Genomic DNA, 21698 nt, shown 5'->3' with positions numbered 1-21698 from the left:
GGCTGCGAAGGTTGGAGAGATCCTGGGCATGAGTGTTCGCGACGCTAGCAAAGATAGTGGGGGAAGAGGTTGAGCCGGCCCTTCGGTGGCTGATGTTGTGGCCTTCTCGTCTCTGTAATCCCTGGTGACGAATCTTATTGGAGTGGCAGTTAGCAATGTCATCGGGGGTAACGGCCTGGCTGGGTGACTTATATGACTGTCTTCGGCTGGAAAAGATCAAATACAAGTTAAGAGGTTCACTGGAGGGTTGAGGCAAGGTGGGGGACGTGTTTGAGGAGCTGTTCGTCGCAGGAGGGGGAGGGGGAAGAAGGGGGAGGGTGAAAAAGGGGAAACATTTGTACAAACTGTATAATTGAGTACTGGGAAGTTTGTTTCCTAAATTGTTTATATCTTTTAACTTTTCATATACGTTTGGAATAAAATACATTTTTAAAAAACAGTTTAAAGGGATATGGGTACAGGAGGGGAGGTGGATTTGACATCAGGAAGAGATCAGCCATGATCTGATTGAAAGGCGGAGCAGGCTCGAAGGGCTGAATTGTCTATCTCTGCTCCGAATTCCTATGTTTGTATATTCCTCTGTCCCCGGACGGGTGGGAGTGGAAACTCACACTCGTCACCTCTGTTCCTCTCACCTCAAATAATTGTTCCAGTACTTGCCATTTTTGTTTCAACAAAATCTGAGTTTATTAGAAGTCAGAATTGTTTGACCAATGTATTGCTGATGATACCAGATGAAAAGGACATTCGGTACAGTCCCAGCTATCACACCGTGTCCTCCTGCCCTTCTCCTCCAGCTTGGCATTCATCCTTTATCTTCTGGAAAGTTTTCCTAAGTGGGGAAGTTATAAAGTAAACCAATTGATAAATGTGTTAGCAGGCCAAATGGGATATTGTGCGCAATACTGCAACCAGAATAATATAGATTACAGTAATAATATAATATAGTAGAGAGGACTCTCCTAATCTCTGCTCCTCACCATCCCTGAGCAACTGAGGTCAGGAAGAACCTGATACAACTCAGGAAAGTTATCAAAGAAAATATAATTGTTCCCCGAGTGGATTGATTGCCTCCAAACCCATGACCATGAGCTTCTTAAGAAACTAAAGATGGAAGAAACTGATTTTATCTTCAGCCTGAGAAGAGTCTCACCGGTCCCCTGATACTTTGACAGGGATCAATGAGGCCCACCTGTAGTGAAACTAGGGTGAATGGCGTCTCTAGCAGAGTAACTGTGATCTACACGCTTCCCTAACAAGGTTATCGTCATCTCTGTGGTCACCGAGCCAAGCCAGTCTGCTAGATCTTTTTAGGTGGACATTAAAAATCCTGTGCACTATTTCAAAGAAGGGTAGTGGAGTTATCCCTGGGAACCTGGCCATTATTTATTTCTCAAACAACATCACTAAAATAGATTATCTGGTCATTGTCACATTGCTGTTGGTGAGAACTTGCTGTGTGTGAAATCAGCTGCTGCATTTCCAGCAATTGCACTTCAAAAGTAATTCCTTGGCCGAAAAATGCTTGTATCTTTCATAGGCAGTATTTTACCAAAAGCCTTTTGAAAATCCAGGCTCACAACATATATTCATTCCCTTTATCAAGACAGTCCAATATATCCTCAAAGAGTTCAGTTATATTTATCAGAGACCCCTTGCCTTTTCAGAAATGTGCCAGTTTGTTTCCCATGGTATTCACACCCAAAGAGTCAAAACCAAGGGCACTTTTAAAGTCAGAGTGAGAAATTAATTGATTTCAGGTGGGAAAAGAAGTTAGTCCAAGGAGGAGAGAAGAAAGGGACAGTAGACAAAGAGAGGTAAATAGGGGGAAGAGGGAGAGAAGGAAATGAAGAGAAAATAGGAAACAGGCCAGAAGAGCGAAAAGGGAAATGGATAGGGTGATGACAAAGGGCAATGGGAACAGGTAGAGACATGAAGGGGAGAGGCTAGAAGATGAGAAAAGCAGGGGGAAAGGGAGAAGCGTGAAGATGAGCTAAAGGGAATGGGGAGTAAAAGTTTGGAGAGGGAGCCAAAAAGAAGAGCAGAAACATAAGTGAAGAAGGAGGAAAAATTAAGTAGGGAAATTAAGCAGAGGATATGAGGAAATGGGAGGCAAAACTGGAAGGATGGGAAGTGAAAAGAGGAGATGTGAAAAGGAGGAAAGAGGAGGTTAATAAGGGAGAGAGGAGGTGGGGAGGAAATGTGAAGGATTAAGAAAAGGGGTGAGCAAAGGAGGGCAGGGGTAAGAAAAGCAGATGGGACGGGGGTGATGGAAGGTGGAAGGTAGCAAGGGTAGAGACAGAAAGCAAGGAAATGATGGGGTAAGAAGGGAATAGATGGAGGTGAAGGGGTAGAGCAGGAGAGGAGGAGGAGCATTGGGGAGAGAGAAGGGCTAAATAGAAAAGGGAGCAGAAGGGATAAAGTTAAATGTAAATTTGTTTCAGCTGAGAGGTGAGATTAGGGCTGGGATTCTCCACTGCCACTGGCAGCTGATTTCCCGATATGGCAGAGATTTTTGCATCGGGCAAAAAATGGGATAGGCGCCTCCAGTCACCCGCTGCCAACAGCATCAAGCTTCATGCCCCGCATGATGGGAGGATGCAAATGGGTTGTATCCAATTAACACTCACAGAATCTACAGTGCAGAAGGAGGCCATTTGGTCCATCGAGTCTGCACCGGCCCCTGGAAAGAGCATTCCACCCTATCCCCGTAACCCAGTAATCCTACTTAACCTTGTTTGGACACTATGGGCAATTTAGCATGGCCAATCCACCTAACCTGCACATCTTTGGACTGTGGGAGGAAACCGGAGCACCCGGGGGAAACCCACACAGGCACGGGGAGAATGTGCAGACTCCGCACAGACAGTGACCCAGCGGGGAATCGAACCTGGGACCCTGGAACTGTGAAGCAACTGTGCCAGCCACTGTGCCATCATACTGTGCTGCCCTGGGGCTGGACACCCGATTTTCCATGATGCTCCAGCCCTCTCAGTCGGGATTCACGCGGGTGCGATTGGTGCAAATATTTGCCAGTGTTGCCCTGATGCTGCGGACCTCACGGTGGGCCAAGGGGATAAGTATAATGTAGGTGCTCGTAAATTCCATTAAAGGGTCCCCCTCAAACACAGGTCCTGCCCACCCAAACCCCCAGCACCCCATCAGAACCCTCCACCAGACCCCCTCCCCATGTCAGAGACACCCCATCAGTCACATGGCAATGATTGACATCTCCTGATCACACCAAAAGCACTTAAGTGAGTTCTGCTCAGTAAAAGAGGAAGTGAAAGTACTTAACTCCCAGATGTTGATTAATATTGTGGTTAGGTTAAAAATCGGGGGGTGGCGATCCTGGTGGGAAAAAGGGTGTCGTTTGAGGCGTCAAAGGTGGTGGCTGACAGTGGCGGGAGGTATGTGATGGTGAGCAGCAAGTTGCAGGGGGAGTGGGTGGTGCTGGTGAATGTCTATGCCCCGAACTGGGACGATGTGGGTTTTATGCGGCGCATGTTGGGCCGCATTCCGGATCTGGAGACGGGGGGGCCTGATATTGGGGGGGGACACTTTAATACAGTGCTGGATCCCCCATTGGATCGATCCATGTCCAAGACAGGCAGGAGGCCAGCGGCGGCTAAGGTGTTGAGGGGGTTTATGGACCAGATGGGAGGGGTGGATCCGTGGAGGTTCGCAAGGCCAAGGGCCAGGGAGTATTCATTTTTCTCCCACGTGCGTAAAGCCTCTTCCCGAATCAATTTTTTTGTTCTGAGCAGGGGGCTGATTTCGAGGGTGGAGGATGCCGAGTATTCGGCCATAGTCATTTTGGATCATGCCCCGCACTGGGTGGACCTTGAGCTGGGGAGGAGAGGGACCAGCGCCCGCTCTGGCGCCTGGAGGTGGGGCTGCTGGCAGATGAGGAGGTGGGCGGGCGGGTTCGAGGATGTATCAAGAGGTACTTAGAGCCCAATGATAATGGGGAGGTCCGAGTGGGGACGGTTTGGGAGGCATTGAAGGCGGTGATTAGAGGGGAGTTGATTTCCATCCGAGCCCATAGGGAGAGGGGAGAGCAAAGAGAGAGGGAGAGGTTGGTGGGGGTGATGGTGAGGGTGGACAGGAGATACGCGGAGGCTCCGGAGGAGGGATTGCTGGGGGAGTGGCGTAATCTTCAGGCCAAGTTTGACTTACTGACCACCAGAAAGGCGGAAGCTCAGTGGAGGAAGGCACAGGGAGCGGTGTACGAATATGGGGAGAAGGCGAGTAGGATGCTGGTCCACCAGCTCCGTAAGCGGGACGCGGCCAGGGAGATTGGGGGAGTGAAGGATAGGGGAGGGAATGTGGTGCGAAGGGGGGTGGACATTAATGGGGTCTTCAGGGACTTTTATGGGGAATTGTACCGGTCTGAACCCCCGGTGGAGGGGGGGGGAATGGGGAGCTTTTTGGGCAGGCTGAGATTTCCGAAGGTGGAGGAGGGGCAGGTGGAGGAGCTGGGGGCGCCGATTGAGCTGGAGGAGCTGGTTACTGGGATCGGCAGCATGCAGTCGGGGAAGGCGCCGGGGCCAGATAGGTTTCCGGTCGAATTTTATCAAATGCACGCAGACCTGCTGGGCTCCCTGTTGGTTAGGACCTTTAACAAGGCAGGGGGGGGGGGGGGGGGGGGGGGGGGGGGGGGGGGGGGGGCTTTGCCCCAACTAAGTCACGGGCGCTGATTTCCTTGATCCTTAAACGGGACAAGGACCCCCTGCAGTGTGGATCATATAGGCCAATCTCGCTGTTAAATGTGGATGCCAAGCTGTTGGCGAAGATCTTGGCCACAAGGATAGAGGACTGTGTGCCGGGGGTCATTCATGAGGACCAGACGGGGTTTGTGAAGGGAAGGCAGCTGAACACCAATATACGTAGGCTTCTAAATGTTATAATGATGCCGGCGGTAGAAGGGGAGGCGGAGAAAGTGGTAGCATTAGACGCGGAGAAGGCCTTTGATAGAGTTGAGTGGGGGTACTTGTGGGAGTTGCTGGAAAGGTTTGGGTTTGGGGAGGGGTTTGTCAGTTGGGTGAGGCTGTTATATGAGACCCCGATGGCGAGCGTAGCCACGAATAGGAGGAGATCGGAGTACTTTCGGTTGTACCGGGGGACGAGGCAGGGGTGTCCCCTGTCCCCCCTGCTCTTTGCGTTGGCAATTGAGCCCCTGGCCATGGCGTTGAGGGAGTCGGGGTATTGGAGGGGTCTGGTGCGGGGTGGGGAGGAGCACCGAGTGTCACTTTACACAGATGACTTGTTGCTATATGTGGCGGACCCAGTGGGGGGAATGCCGGAGGTGATGAAGATTCTTAGGGAATTTGGGGGCTTTTCAGGGTACAAGCTCAACCTGGATAAGAGTGAACTGTTTTTGTGCACCCGGGGGATCAGGAGGAGGGGATTGGTAGGCTCCCACTGAAAAGGGCAGGGAGGAGCTTTAGGTACCTGGGAGTCCAGGTGGCTAGGAACTGGGGGGCCCTACACAAACTTAACCTCACAAGGCTGGTGGAGCAGATGGAGGAGGAGTTTAAAAGATGGGACATGTTGCCGCTGTCGCTGGCGGACAGGGTGCAGTCAGTCAAGATGACGGTGCTCCCGAGGTTTTTGTTCCTGTTCCAGTGCCTCCCCATCCTTATCCCGAAGGCCTTTTTTAGGAGGGTCAACAGGAGTATTACGGGATTTGTATGGGCGCATGGGACCTCGAGGGTGAGAAGGGTGTTTTTGGAGCGGGGCAGGGATAGGGGTGGGGCTGGCATTGCCCAACCTCTGTGGGTACTATTGGGCTGCCAACGCAGCGATGGTGCGTAAGTGGGTGATGGACGGGGAGGGGGCAGCATGGAAGAGGATGGAGATGGCGTCCTGTGTGGACACGAGCCTGGAGGCACTGGTAACGGCGCCGTTGCCGCTCCCTCCAACGAGGTATACCACGAGCCCGGTGGTGGCGGCTACCCTCAAAGTCTGGGGCAATGGAGACGGCCTCGGGGGGAGGTGGGGGGCTCGACGGAGTCCCCGATACGGGGGAACCACCGGTTTGTTCCAGGTAGCATTTATGGCGGGTTTCTGGGCTGGCACAGGGTAGGTATTAGGAGGTTAAGGGACCGTTTGTGGAGGGGAGGTTTGCGAGCCTGGGTCAGTTAGAGGGGCAGTTTGGGCTCCCCCCGGGGAACATGTTTAGGTACATGCAGGTTAGGGTGTTTGCCAGGCGGCATGTGGAGGGGTTCCCTCTGCTGCCCCCACGTGGGGTGCGGGACAGGGTGCCCTCGGGGGTGTGGGTTGAAGGGGGGAGGATTTCGGACGTGTACCACGTAATGCAGGAGGTAGATGAGGCCTCGGTGGAGGAGCTGAAGGGTAAATGGGAAGAGGAGCTGGGTGAGAAGATTGAGGAGGGGACGTGGGCGGATTCCCTGGAAAGAGTGAATTCCTCCTCTTCTTGTGCGAGGCTTAGCCTCATAGAGTTCAAGGTGCTACATAGGGCTCACTTGACCGGGGCGAGGATGAGCAGGTTCTTCGGGGGCGAAGACAGGTGTGCTAGGTGCTCGGGGAGCCCAGCGAACCATGTCCATATGTTCTGGGCATGCCCAGCGCTGGGGGAATTTTGGAGGGGGGTAGCAAGGACGGTGTCGAGGGTGGTAGGATCCAGGGTCAAGCCAGGCTGAGGACTCGCAATTTTTGGGGTTGCAGTGGAGCCGGGAGTGCAGGAGGCGAAAGAGGACAGTGTTCTGGACTTTGCATCCCTAGTAGCCCGATGGAGGATTTTGCTTCAGTGGAAGGATGCGAGGCCCCCAAGCGTGGAGGCCTGGGTCAATGATATGGCGGAGTTCATCAAGTTGGATTGGGTAGAATTTGTCCTGAGGGGATCAGTGCAGGGTTTTTTCAGGCGGTGGCAGCCTTTCCTGGGCTTCCTGGCAGAACGGTAGGAAAATAGGCCAGCAGCAGCAACCCGGGGGGGGGGGGGGGGGGGTGGGGGGGGGAGGCGGTTGGGGGGGGGGGGGGTTGTTTCGGTGGAGAGGAGAAATGTGTACATGTGTTTAGTGAATATGCCGGGTGCTAATGTATTTCTTCCTTTTGTAGTTACTGGGGGGGGGGGGGGGTTGGTTTTTTTTTTGGAGTTATTGTGTTTTTTTTTCTTTTTTGTTGTTAATACTGTTTTCTTGTTGCTATTTTCTGTTTTTGATATTTTGTGAAAATCTCATAAAAATTATTTTTAAAAAAAAATATTGTGGTTAGGTTTAAAGCAGGATATGTGAGATGCATTCCGGCATGAAGGGAAATGAAAGTAAACAATCCAGACACCTAGTTGTCTACTCTAGAAGACATTACCCCATCAATTATAGCCTGCTAAAAGTAATTTCTCTTTGAAAGTGTTAGTCCTACCTGATAATTCCCTTATTTCCTCTTTATGTTTTGTCTTTACCATTTTTATCCATGGATGCTTAGTGGACATGTGTCTTTAAGTCAAGCAGCAGAGAGAATGAGGAATTCAGAAGTTACAAAAGAAAACATTCTTCTAGCTCTGGACAGCCGAACTCAGACACTGTGGCATCCGAGAGATGGGGTGGGACTCAGTTTGTTTGGTTGGCTGGTACCCAATGAATTGGCCGAAAGGCCAATGTGGTTGACTCTTAACTGCCCCTTCAAGAGAAATTAGGGATGGACAATAAATGCTAGGCCAGCAGGCGACTCCCACAGCCCATGAACAACTTTATTTTTTGACGTTCTGCCTGGTAACAGGTAGTGATTGGATCCTGCCTGAGTGGGCTGATTTCCCGAGACCTAAGGAAAGTCTGGATGCTCAAAGGAAAGAATCATCTTTCTCTCTCCCTTGTATTCTCTCCAGAAAAGCTGCCGTATTTCTGAAACTGCAGAGACGTGAAAACCTTGAACTGAAAGCAAAGTTTGAAGAGAAGAAAGGTGATAAAAACAACTATCGAACAACTTTTTACTTTCATCCTTATTTTTACACCCCTTCTCCGCTCTGTGTTTCCCTGTCTTATGTGTGTGCCTGTGTAGAGAATGTTTAAGTGGAGTTAGGAATTAGATACTAGTTAACCTATTGTATTTGCTGCTTATTTAATTATAGTCATTGTTATGAATACATTTATTTGTGATCAAGTTTACAAACCTGGTGACTGTAGGTATTGGGCAGCTAAGGGCAAAAGGCTCTGGGTGTTTTTCTAAGATTGTTTTTCAAGATTTCAATTGTGTTGTGACTCTGGTCACTTGGGGCTGGAATTGACCGTGCACTAGCCCGTGGGTCATAACATAATTGACTATAAGGGGCAGGTTGGTGAAACAGCAATGATTTTTCACTGATTCTGTCTGGACTGTCTTCAGCTTCCAGTCGGGGGTGACAGATATGCGGGGGGGGGGGGGGGGGGTGTTGGTGTCTCTGATGGTGGTGTCCTTGATATGGGAGGTTTGGATCACCCTTATGTGTGCATGTTGTGGGAGGGTTGGCCCAGCAATTCCCATGATGGGGGATGGGGGGGGGGGGGGGGGGGGAGGATGCCCCCACCTGTCAGCTGGGGAGGAGTAGGATTTGTGTTGTGGGGTGGGCAGGGGCAAGTCTCCGGGATTCGCTATCAGGCAGCCAGCTTAAAATGGCGACCCAATGACAGGATCTGGAATGGAATCCTCTACGCTCCGGCCATGCATAAGTAAGGAATCGCTTCTGGGCACCGCTCCTCCCACCAGCGTAAACTAGAAGTGATTCACTTCCAGTGGGAGAACCGTCTCCCAAATGGTGAATCCTGCCCGAGATGTGTGCTTGAGTATGTATCGTCCCTCAGCAGGATGGAGAGACAACCCAAGGCAGTAATCTCGCTTCACTGGGGTTTTCAGCATTTCCTTAAGTGTGAACATCATTCATGTTTTCACCTTGCTGACTTGCACAATTTGTATACTGCCTGATCAGGAATCAGGAATTGCCTTTACTGCCCTTTGGGGAGTGCTAATTTGTTTTATTTAAATCTTTTAAAATGGCTAGATGTTTTTGTGCACGTCTGATATTTCACTGCCAGCGGATGATTCACCCTGCTGGCCATCTGGACTCATAAAATTATTCTACAGAGTCAAAATTGTTTTTCTATGTCACCTCTCTGAAACAGGGTAGAAAAGGAATTATTATCTTCTTACCAGGTAACATTGCCCATCACATATCGTATTGGAGCACAATGAAAGCCACTGAAATTTGATGATAAACTGATGCTATATGCTCCAATATTTTCAAAAATCAGCCAGTCTCCAATCTCCAGTTCTGGCAGCTTCCACTGATCACTGATATGATCACGATTATTTGTGGTCGGTCCCCAAACCCTGCTGTTATACAGCTGTTGGTCAGGGCAGTGTTTCTGTTTGTGTAGGAAAGAAATCAGGTCAGTTTTCTTCATTTTAAAGTGCAGCTCCTCTGAGCATTTAAGTTTTCCTTTTATATTGCTGAAAAGAGAAACAAGCTACTGAAGCTTTTCATCGTGCACTCAGCAGGAGAAACATGAGAATGCCAAATTTCAAACAATGACAACAATGTATACCTCAGGAGAAAATGGTGCTCATTGTGTGTCAAGCCGACTGATTGGCTAAGGAGTTGCCATGGAGAAAGCAGATTTGCCAAGTTCCAGGATAATTCCAAAGAAGCAGCGAACCTTGAACACCTTCCTTTTGTTTGCAAAGGACTGGTTCTACTTATGAACGTATGTCACTTCCAGCAAATGATCCATGTTTGAGAATGACAGGTTTTCTTAATTCATACACTCATGATTATTCAGGAAGCGCTGAATTAGTGGCCATGTATGAGCCCTCTTGAGTGAGCCCTCTTACACATTGCATGTCATAAAGTTGGCACTGCGCATGCTTGTCCAGTCACTTCTAGGGCAGAAGGTTTCCTTCACAAAAGGGCATTAGTGAAGCCAACGTTTTTTTTTTAAACAATAAATTATAGCTGTTATGGTCAACTTTACTGAGACTAACTTTTGATTATCAACTGAATTTAAATTCCACCAGTTGCCATGTTGCATTTTGAATCCCTGCCCCAGAGCCCTAGCTGCTGGATTACCAGTCCAGTGACATTACAACTACATCACTGTCTCCCCGTAATGTATTCCTGGGATGAATCAATAACGTACAAGAGACAATGAGCAAAATTACAGGATGGTCCCCATAAAAAGAATGGGACAGTTGGTCACCCTTAATTGGCTGCCAAAATGAAAATTATCAGCTCATAAGACAGAAGAAAGAGATAGGTAGATAGAAAGGACCTATTTCCATCAACAGTGGTCAATGACCAGGGAACACACATTTAAATAATTGGTAGAAGAATAAGAGGGCATGGAGGAGTAATATTTTCACTGGGGATTGGTGGGAATCTGGCACTCACTGCTTGAAAGCATGGTGGAAGCAGAACTGCTCATATTTATAAAACACTTGGATATACAGTTAGAACATAGAACATAGAACGATACAGCGCAGTACAGGCCCTTCGGCCCTCGATGTTGCACCGACATGGAAAAAAACTAAAGGCCATCTAACCTACACTATGCCCTTATCATCCATATGCTTATCCAATAAATTTTTAAATGCCCTCAATGTTGGCGAGTTCACTACTGTTGCAGGTAGGGCATTCCACGGCCTCACCACTCTTTGCGTAAAAAACCCACCTCTGACCTCTGTCCTATATCTATTACCCCTCAATTTAAGGCTATGTCCCCTCGTGCTAGCCACCTCCATCCGCGGGAGAAGGCTCTCGCTGTCCACCCTATCTAACCCTCTGATCATTTTGTATGCCTCTATTAAGTCACCTCTTAACCTTCTTCTCTCTAACGAAAACAACCTCAAGTCCATCAGCGTTTCCTCATAAGATTTTCCCTCCATACCAGGCAACATCCTGGTAAATCTCCTCTGCACCCGTTCCAAGGCTTCCAAGTTGAAGTGCTGTAACCTACAGGGCCACAGGACAAGAGCTGGAATAACTCTTATCAACAGGCTCAGACACAGTGAGCTGAACAGCTTCCATCTGTATCAGAAATATATTTTTTCCTATGTTTCAGGTTCAAGGGGCTGAGGATGAAGGAGAGAATTAGACCAGCTCATACAGATACAATTCAATCCCCACAGTAAATATCTGCCTAATGTCCCACTGAGGCCCTAGGGCATCTTTCCAGGCTGGAGAGTGTAAATGCAGCATTAGCATTATATACTTAGATTAGAAAATATATTTCTACATAAAGATCAAAATTATTTACACAAACTAAATTTATTATTCCAATGCTTGCTAACATTTGTGAGCTGCTATTTCTACTCACTTTTCCAATATCATTGCAATCCTCAAAAATCACCCTTGACCCATCTGTTTCCTGTACCTAATGTAATCTAATGTTCCCTTCGTCAATATGCTGTCACTTCCCAGGTGCAAATTGATTTTCCCAACAATTCCATGTTTTCTTTGTTCTTTTACGGGCTATGTGAATTGCTGGTAGAAAAAGTATTAGTTTCCCATTTCTAATTGTCCTTGTGGACATCTCGAGTCCATGTGGAGTAGGTGCACCCATAGTGCTGTTAGGAAGAGAGTTCTGGGGCAGCACGGTGGCACACTGGTTAGCATTGTTGCCTACGGCGCTGAGGACCCGGGTTCGAATCCCAGCTCTGGGTCACTGTTCATGTGGAGTTTGCACATTCTCTCCGTGTCTGCGTGGGTTTCGCCCCCACAACCCAAAAGATGTGCAGAATAGGTGGATTGGCTGTGCTAAATTGCCCTTAATTTGAAAAAAATAATTGATTACTCTAAACTTATTTTAAAAAAGGAAGGGAGTTGTGAGATTTTTGACTCAGCAATAGTGAAGTAACAGCGATATAAATCAGGAAGATGCGTGACTTGGAGGTGATCTTGAAGGTGGTGGTGTTCCCACCCAGAATGCAACTCTAGATTTCAATTCATCTAAAGGCTCAGCTTCATTCATATCAGACCCACAAACAAGTGCATGACTCACGTTTACTCCACCTTGACTCCACTGCCATCTAAACCATTGCATCACTGCACTCCTATATTCTTGCCTTGCACGTCCTGGATCTCCTGTGCTTCTACCCTAAATGCCTTTTGGTGAGGTGTGAGGTCTCCTCTGCCTCTATCCTAACCTTTATCACCACATGTAGTACCTCCTGTGCCTGCATCATAATTGTCTTCATGATCTACTACACTTCCTGTGTGCCTATACCCTTAATTTTCCCCGCCACACTAGGAAATTGCCCAATGTCCTATCAGCAGACAGCTGCCCTTCACTTGCTGTTGGGAGTTTTCCAGTCTAGCACTGACACCTATGGCATATATTGACGATTCTGGAGCACCTGAACATTATGTTAGTGAGTTGACATTATGACACTGAACATGTTCAGCACATTTATGTGCAGATGTACTTAATGGCAGTAACACAAACTGTGCAAGGAGCAAATATCAGATTAGCAATAGTAACCTGTTCATAGAATGCTTTCAATATAGTCTCTTAAAGCAGCACATTCGGGAAGCAACCAGAGAGCAGATTATATTTGACTTGGTAATGTGTAATGTGACAGGATTAAGTAATATCCACAGAGTAAAGGCACTCATGGGTAGCATCAAAAACAATATGAGTTGCCGACCCTAGGAATGTCCCCTTGTGGAGTTTGCACATTCTCCCCGTGTTTGCATGGGTTTCGCCCCCACAACCCAAAGATGTCCAGGGTAGGTGGATTGGCCACGCTAAATTGCCTCTTAATTGGAAAAAATAATTCAGTACTCTAAATTAATTTTTTTAAATGTATACAGGAGATTATTTTAGCTCAATATGTAAAGGGTCCAACAAGGAACGGTGCTGTGCTGGACCGAATTCTGGGGAATGAAGCTGGACTTGTGATTGATGTGTTGGTGGGGGAGCATTTTAGTGATAACGACCACAACATGATACAATTTAAGTTTGTTATGGTGAAAGAAATGGAAAAGTTGCAAAAAGGTTGTGGATTGGGTGAGAGCGGATTTTAGTAAAATAAGGCAGGATCTGGCCAAGGTAGACTGTAAAGAGTTACTTGTGGGGAAATCTACAGAAGAGCAGCGGGGGGCATTCAAAAGGGAAATGGGGAGGATATGGGCCCAACATGTTCCCTCTAGGGTAATAGGAAGAGGTAACACATCCAGAGAACCATGGATGACCAGAGACATTCAGAATAGGATGAGAAGGAAAAGAGAGGCTTTTAGCAAATACCAGGGTGATGGAACCATCAATTCTACGGACACGTGCTTGTAGGATTAGAATAGCGGTTTTAATATACTTACAACAGAGCCAGCCTGTTAGCCGTTGAACTTTCGGTGAACTGGCTGACTGACTCTGTGGCACGGATCTTTATACAGCAGCTCCAGGGGGAGGAGTTCTGGGTGGAGCCAAGAGGGGAACCCAGTACAAACTCTCGAGTACTCCCAGAGCTACTCCCCTTGGTGGTCAGGTAGTGCAACTGCACTTACAATATTGATACATATATATACTTGGAACAGAGTGACATTGGTAACTTATAATACCGTGTGAATCTCATTCACCACATTCACCTCCTGTGAAAAAAATCGAGTCCGGCGGGGGTGGTGACTCACAGAGTTAGTCTGTCTGGTGGACGAATTGTTCATTTCGATCTGCGGAGCACCGGAGTTGCAGCCTCTTGCGGTGGCTGGGTGGGTGTTGAGACCTGGGGTACGATGGCAGACTCCGGGGTGGGTCTCGTCCAAACTTCATACACCTCTGGCTCGACCGGAGACTGGGGGCGATGGGGGCGGGCTGGTGCTGGCGCGTGGAACCGGTGGGGCGAGCTTGCGGAATCGGGGGTGCGAGGGGGCGGCAGCATAGGGAACGGGGTAAGGGGTTCCTCAGTGGGGGGGGGGGGGGGGGGGGCTGGATCCAGCGGGTGCCAGGTCCCCAAGGGATACTGTGTCCTGGCGACCGCCCGGGAACTCCACGAATGCGTACTGGGGGTTGGAATGGAGGAGGCGCACCTTTTCAACAAGGGGGTCAGTTTTGTGCCCCCTGACGTGCTTCCTCAGGAGAACCGGGCCTGGTGTCCTCAGCCACGCCGGAAGTGAGACCCCCGTGGTAGTGCCCCTAGAAAAAATGAAGAGCCGTTCGTGAGGGGTTTGATTTGTCGCTGTACAGAGGAGGGATCTAATTGCGTGGAGGACTTCTTGCCATTGGGAGACTTGGAGTTTTCTAGACCGGAGGGTCAGTAGGACGGTCTTCCAGACCGTCGCGTTCTCCCGCTCCACCTGCCCGTTCCCCCTGGGGTTGTAGCTGGTAGTCCTGCTCGAGGCGATGCCCTTGCCGAGCAGGTACCGACGCAGCTCGTCGCTCATAAAGGACGAACCCCGGTCGCTGTGCACGTAGCTGGGGAAACCAAACAGGGTGAAGATGCTATGCAGGGCCCTAATGACTGTGTGGGAGGTCATGTCGGGGCACGGAATGGCAAAAGGGAATCGGGAGAACTCATCAATGATGTTGAGGAAATAAATGTTCTTGTTAGTGGAGGGGAGTGGCCCTTTGAAATCGATCGCAAGGCGTTCAAAGGGCCTAGAAGCCTTGACCAGGTGGGCCCTGTCTGGTCTGTAGAAGTGCGGTTTGCACTCTGCACAGATCGAGCAGTCCCTGGTGACCGCTTTTACCTCCTCGTTGGAGAAAGGCAGGTTTCGGGCTCTGATGTAGTGGGTGAGCCGGGTGACCCCTGGATGGCAAAGGTCAACGTGGATGGCTTTCAGATGGCTGATTTGCGCGCTGGTGCATGTCCCGCGGGATAGGGCATCCGAGGGGTCGTTGAGCTTCCCCGGTCGATATTTAATATCGTAACTATCGGTGGAGAGTTCGATCCTCCACCAAAGGATTTTATCATTTTTTATTTTGCCCCTTTGCGAGTTGTCAAACATAAAGGCAACCGATCGTTGGTCGGTGATGAGGGTGAACCTCCTACCTGCGAGGCAGTGCCTCCAGTGACGAACAGCCTCCGCGATGGCTTGTGCTTCCTTCTCGACAGAGGAGTGTCGGAGTTCTGAAGCGGATAGGGTACGGGAGAAAAATACAACGGGACTCCCTGCCTGATTTAAAGTGGCTGCTAGAGCTACCTCTGAGGCGTCGCTCTCAACCTGAAAGGGAATGGATTCATCCACTGCCCGCATGGCTGCTTTGGCGATGTCCTCCTTGATGCAGTCAAAGGTCTGGCGAGCCTCAGCTGACGGGAAATTGTATGGCCCTAAAGAGTGGGCGGGCTTTGTCCGCATATTGAGGGACCCACTGGGCGTAGTAGGAGAAGAAGCCCAAGCACCGTTTGAGGGCCTTGGGGTAATGAGGGAGGGAGAGTTCTAAGAGGGGCCGCATGCGGTCCGGGTCTGGGCCCAGGACTCCGTTCTCCACGACGTAGCCGAGGATGGCCAGTCTGTTTGTGCGGAAAACGCATTTCCCCTTGTTGCAAGTGAGGTTTAATTTCTGTGCCTGGTGGAGGTTGGCGTCGTGGTCCTGCTGGTCATAGCCGCAGATGGTAACATTGTCCAGATACGGAAACGTGGCCCGCAGCCCGTACTGGTCTACCATTCGGTCCATTGCTCGTTGGAACACCGAAACCCCGTTAGTGACGCCGAAGGGAACCCGGAGGAAATGGAAGAGGCGGCCATCGGCCTCGAACGCCGTGTAGTGGCGGTCCTCCGGGCGGATTGGGAGCTGGTGGTATGCAGACTTCAGATCCACCGTGGAAAATAGCCGATATTGGGCGATCTGGTTAACCATGTCTGCAATTCTGGGGAGGGGATACACGTCTAGGAGCGTAAAGCGATTTATGGTCTGACTATAGTCGACGACCATGCAAAGTTTTCCCCCGGTCTTGACGACCACCACCTGAGCTCTCCAGGGACTATTACTGGCCTCTATGATCCCGTCACTGAGCAGCCGTCGGACCTCCGATCGGATAAAGACCCTATCCTGTAGGCTGTATCGCCTGCTGCGAATAGCTACTGATTTGCCATCTGGAGTGAGATTGACGAAGAGTGGAGGGGGGGGAGATGCGCAGCGTGGCTAGGCTGCAGATAGTGAGTGGGGGCAGGGGCCCGCCGAAGCTAAGGCTCTTGAGCTTGCACTGGAAATCCAGGCCTAATAAGAGTGGCGTGCAGAGGTCGGGCAGGACATAAAGTTTAAATTTTGAATAACTAGCGCCTCGAATTGTGAGCGTAGCGACGGTGTGTCCTTGGATTTGGACTGAGTGGGAGCCCAAAGCGAGGGCGATAGTTTGGCTAACAGGAAAAATAGGAAGCGAACAGCGTCTTACCAGCTCTGGGTGTATAAAGCTCTCGGTGCTCCCGGAGTCAAAGAGGCATGGCGTGCTGTACACGTTGATCTGGACCTCCGCCATCGAACTTCGTAGGTGCTTGGGGCGGGATTGATCTAGGGTGACCACGTTGAGTTGCGGGCCGCGTGATGAGTGCCCGGGAAAGTCTTAGTCTTCCGAGTGGGCATCCGGTCGAGTAGATGCCGGTACGTTCTGGCGAGCTTGATGCAGGATCGCAGCGCTGAGTTGCGGGCCGCGTGATGAGTACCTGGGGAAGTCGTAGTCTTCAGATGAGCTTCCTGAGCATGCAGATGCAGATGGGGCCCGTGGATCGCACGTGGTGAGCGGCGAGGAAGATGGCGGCCCGCATGAGTCGCACGTGGCCGGCCGCATGGTGGGGGTTTTCCAAGATGGCGGCCCCCATGGATCGCACGTGGCGGGAGGGGGCGGAGTCGGGGTGTAGGCCGCAGCGTTTCGGGCCCCATGGGCCCGCTGGTGTTGGGAGCGATTTGTTCTCTCTACTGGGGAGTTAGAAACTGGGGCCCTTTTCGCGAGGCACACTCTGGCATAGTGGCCTTTCTTCCCGCAGCTGCTGCAGGTCACAGATCGGGCTGGGCAGTGCTGCCGCGGGTGCTGGCTTTGGCCACAGAAATGGCAGGCTGGGGCAGCTGAGTAGCTGGCTGGAGCAGCTGAGTAGCTGGCTGGGGCAGCAGAGTAACTGGCTTTGGCAGCGCGGTAGCTGGGGGGCCGTGCGGCACAGGCCTGGGGGGATTGTTGGTCGGGGGTCCACAATGAGGCAGCCTCCACAGTACTATCTAAGTCCTGGGCCCCCTTTTCTAGCAGTCTTTGGTGCACATAGTTAGATCTAAGGCCCGCTACGAAAACATCCCGCACAGCAAGCTCCCTATGTTCAGCCGCGATAACGGCTTGATAATTAGAGTCATTAGAAAGATTGTTCAGTTCCCGTACAAATTTGGCTAGCGTTTCTGTAGGCTGCTGACGGCGAGTCGTAAACACGTGGCGTGCATAAACCTCATTAATGGGCCTAACGTACATTTTGTCCAATATCGCCAGCGGTGCAGTGTAAGAACCAGCCGGATTTAGCTGTGTGGAGATTCTGTGGCTTACGCTCACGTGCAGTAGGCTGAGTTTTTGTTCCTCCATTGTTCCAGCAGTGCTGGCTTCTGCCAGGTAGGCCTTACAACATCTCAGCCAGTGGGAGAAAATTTCTTTAGCCTCTGCATCCTGCGGGTCGAGTTCAAGACGTCCGGGCTTGAGGGCTGCTTCCATGATTTACTTCGACTGTTTCGTAAGTATATTAAATTGATGGAACCATCAATTCTACGGACACGTGCTTGTAGGATTAGAATAGCGGTTTTAATATACTTACAACAGAGCCAGCCTGTTAGCCGTTGAACTTTCGGTGACCTGGCTGGCTGACTCTGTGGCACGGATCTTTATACAGCAGCTCCAGAGGCAGGAGTTCTGGGCAGAGCCAAGGGAGGAGCCCAGTACAAACTCTCGAGTACTCCCAGAGCTACTCCCCCTGGTGGTCAGGTAGTGCAACTGCACTTACAATATTGATACATATATATACTTGGAACAGAGTGACATTGGTAACTATAATACCGTGTGAATCTCATTCACCACAAAGGGGAGCAAATCAACTGAGGGATTAGTGGAGTACAGAAAGTGCAGGATGGAGTTTAAGAAAGCAATTAGTAGAGCAAAGAGGGATTGAGACGAGATGGCAGGAGAGAAGTTTAGGGATCTGCTGTTCAGGGTGGTGGGGGCGGGCATTAGATACTTGGACCTCCAGTTGGGTTAGGCGCAGCTACACAAGTTGAATCTGGCACAGCTGGTGTATCAGATGAAAGTGGACTTCAGGAGGTGGGTGTGCTGCCGCTGTCGCTGGCCGGGCGGGTGCAGACAGTAAAAATGACAATGCTGCCAAGATTTCTGTTCGTGTTCCAGAACCTCCCAATTTTTTGTCCCAAAATCGTTTTCCAAGAAGGCTAATGTGCTGATCTCGGGGTTTGTGAGGGCGGCGAAGACCCCACAAGATAGGGTGGATTTTCTGGAGCAGGGGCGAGGGGGGCGGACTGGTGCTGCCAAACATGATGAACTACTACTGGGCGGCGAATATCGCCAAAGTTAGGAAATGGGTCATGTGGGAGAGGTCGGTATGGGGACGGATGGAGGCAGCATCATGTCGTGGAACAGATTTGAGGGCTTTGTTATCAGTGCCTCTGCCATTCTCCCTGGCCAGGTACTCCATGAGCCAAGTGGTGATGTCGGCTCTAAAGGTGTGGGAGCAGTGGAGACAGCACTTGGGGCTGGAGGGTGCATCGGTGTGCGCACTGATGGGCGATAACCATAGGTTTGCACTGGGGGGATTGGATGCGAGGATTCGGGGTAGGTGCTAAGCAGGGATTGATCGGTTTAGCAATCTGTTCATAATGGTGTAGTGATATCTGTATATGTATATACATGAAGGGTTAAAATGTAGTCAGTGCAGTCAGAAGATCACTAGAGGGCAACACTAGCAGGGAGTACAAAAACAAGCTCAATCTGTTTTCCCACTCTCTTCAGGTGTGTTGTGGCTAGAGAACAGAAATGTAGTTAACTCAGAATGCAAAGTATAATATTCATAGTTAATCTAATTATATCTTGTTTAATTTGACTACTAGTAAAAGTATTGAAGAATAAAACTCACAAGTTAATTGATAAATTATTTGTGATCACTGGATGACTTCAAGTATTCATCATCATCAAAGTTAAGTACAACTCGGTATAAACAAATGAGTAACATATATTACTCCAAGTAATATAACAAAGGGGAAAATTGGCGAAGTTGGAGGACCAGGAGGAAGGGAATGGTTTTAGGTACCTGTGGGTAAGGGATTTTGTGAGGGGAGAGGTACCGTTCTTTCCTGGGATGCCCCCCCCCCCCCCCCCCCCCCCCCGGGGCTGCAGGACAAGGTGTGCTGTCAAGGGACAAGATAGGGGAGGGGGAGGTATCTGAGGTTGACAAGGAGTTGATGGATTGGAAGGGGGCCGTGTTGGGGTCATAAAACACAAGTGGGAGGAGGAGCTGGGAGGGGATGTGGGGACTGAGACATGGGCGGAGGCCCTGCGGAGGGTGAATGCATCCTCGTCATGTGCAAGGCTAAGACTCATTCAGTGTAAGGTCATTCGCAGGGTGAAGGGGTTCTGACGGGTGTTTGTGGATGTAATGTCCGAGGTGCTGGGGGCGGAGGTGTCCCCGAGTCGAGAGGTGGCAATATTTGGGGTGTCAGAAGATCCAGGAGTCCAGGAGGTGAGAGAGGCCCAAGTTTTGGCCTTTGCCTCCCTGCTAGTCCAGAGGCAGATCTTGCTCAGATGGCGGGACTCGGAGCTGCCGAAAGCGGGGGTGTGGGTGAGCGAACTGCCAGAATTCCTGAGGCTGGAGAAGGTGAAGTTCATCTTGAGGGGGTCGGCAGATGGGTTCATTCGGAGGTAGAAGACATTTATTGATTTCTTTAAGGAGGTTTGAGGGGTCAGCCCAGGTTCGATCCCGACCCCAGGTCACTGTCTGTATGGAGTTTGCACATTCTCCCCGTTTCACCCCCACAACCCAAAGATGTGCAGATTAGGTAATTGGCCACGCTAAATTGCCCCTTAATTGGAGTGGTCAGCAGGTTGCGGGGGGCTGGAAATGGGGGTGGTAAAGGGTTTAAAATGGGGAAGGCCGGATGGGAGAAGTGGGTGATATTATGTGAGAGGGGGGAGTAGGTATTGGCTGTTTTTAATGTTGTTTGGTTGTTCTGCTTTTGTTTGTTTACATGAAAATGCCTTGAATAAAATATATATGTTTTAAAAGGGATAGCAAAGAGGGGATATGAGAAAGCTGGGATGGTAAAAGTAGGGAAAATCCCAATATATTCATAAGTATATCAATGGAAAGAGGATAACAAGGGAAAGAGTAGAACCCATTAGGGACCAACAGGGAAATCTGTGGGAGGAGCCAGAGGATATTGGTAGAGTGTTGAAATAATTCTTCATATCTGTCTTCACCCAAGAGAATGAGGAGGTAGACAGAGGACTTAGGGAGAGAGACTGCTAGGTTCTTAAGCAAACTGTCATAGGGAGTGACAAGGTATTGGAGGTGTTGGCAGGTTTAAGAGTGGACAAATATCCAGGTCCGCATGAATTGTGTCCCAGGATGATGTGGGAAGTGAGGGAGGGGGTTTCAGGGGCTCTGACCCAAACTTTTAACTCCTCTCTAGCCACGGCAGAGATGCCAGAGGACTGGAGAACAGCTAATGTGGTCCCACTACTCAAGAAAGGTTGAAGAGATGAGCCAGGGAACTACAGACCCACTGGTCTCAAGTCAGTGGTAGTGAAACTATTGGAGAAAATTCTTAAGGAGAGAATCTATCTCCACTTGGAGAGGCAAGGTTCGATAATGCACGTAGGGTCAGTTAAACGAAGGCCAAACTAAACCTCTGTATAATAAAGGAAATTAGCGCGGGCGAGAAAACTGTTTATAAATATGGGAAATGCCAATAAAATGATTTTTAAAAAAAGGAATAGTCAGCATGACTTTGGCAGAGGGAGGTCATGCCTAAAAAAATTGATGCATGTGACCAGGTATGTCGATAGAGGGTAGTGCAGTTAATGTAGTTTACATGGATTTCAGCAAAGCCTTTGACAAGATCCCATTTGGGAGACTTAAGAATCAGGCAAATGCACATGGGATACAGGGTAACTTGGTAAGTTGGATTCAGGAGACAGAGGGTGATGAGAGACAACTGCATTAGTGACTGGAAGCGAGTGTCCAGTGGCGTACCACAGTGATCTTTACTGGGTCACCTATTGTTTAGCATTTATATAAATCACATAGATGACTATGTGGAGGGTAGAATCAGTAAGTCTGCAGATGATACAAAGATTGGCCAGTTGGTTAAGTGTGGCTGAGTGTCTTTGTTTACAGGAAAATATAGACGGGTTGGTAAAATGGGCAGAAAAGTGGCAGATGGAATTTAACTTTGAAAAGTGTAAGATGATACTCCTCTGGAAGTAGTAATGCGCCGAGGAAGTATTCAATGAATGACATGACACTGGGAAGTTCCGAGGAACAAAGGGGCTTTGGCGTGTTTGTCCATAGATCTCTGAGGGCAGAAGAGCAGATTAATAGGGTGGCGAAAAAGGCACATGGGACACTTGCAATCGAGGCATAGATTACAAAAGCAGTGAAGTCATGTTGGAATTGTATAGAACTTTAGTGAGGCCACAGCTGGAGTACTGTGTGCAATTCTGTCACCACATTATAAGAAGGTTGTGATTGCGCTGGAAGGGGTGCAGAGGCGATTCAGCAGGATCGTCTGGATGGAAGATTT

At 49.6% G+C, this 21698-nt stretch overlaps 1 protein-coding gene across 1 annotated transcript in view; it reads right to left on the bottom strand.

Moving 5' to 3' along the window:
• Positions 1–650: 650 nt before the first annotated feature.
• LOC119966050 (antizyme inhibitor 2-like) overlaps positions 651–21698 on the bottom strand; it is a 78551-nt gene continuing 57503 nt past the window's right edge. The window contains exons 10-11 of the mRNA XM_038797214.1: positions 9145–9359; positions 651–832 (exon numbers count right to left, since the gene is read on the bottom strand). Of these exons, the coding sequence (XP_038653142.1) occupies positions 766–832; positions 9145–9359 (282 nt within the window). The 3' untranslated portion in view covers positions 651–765. The remainder of the gene's footprint in view (positions 833–9144; positions 9360–21698) is intronic.

This window comes from Scyliorhinus canicula, chromosome 5 (genome assembly GCF_902713615.1).
Source record: "Scyliorhinus canicula chromosome 5, sScyCan1.1, whole genome shotgun sequence".
NCBI lineage: Eukaryota > Metazoa > Chordata > Chondrichthyes > Carcharhiniformes > Scyliorhinidae > Scyliorhinus > Scyliorhinus canicula.
The sequence above is the reverse complement of the archived record's forward strand: the minus strand, read 5'-3'. Positions and strand labels throughout refer to the sequence as shown.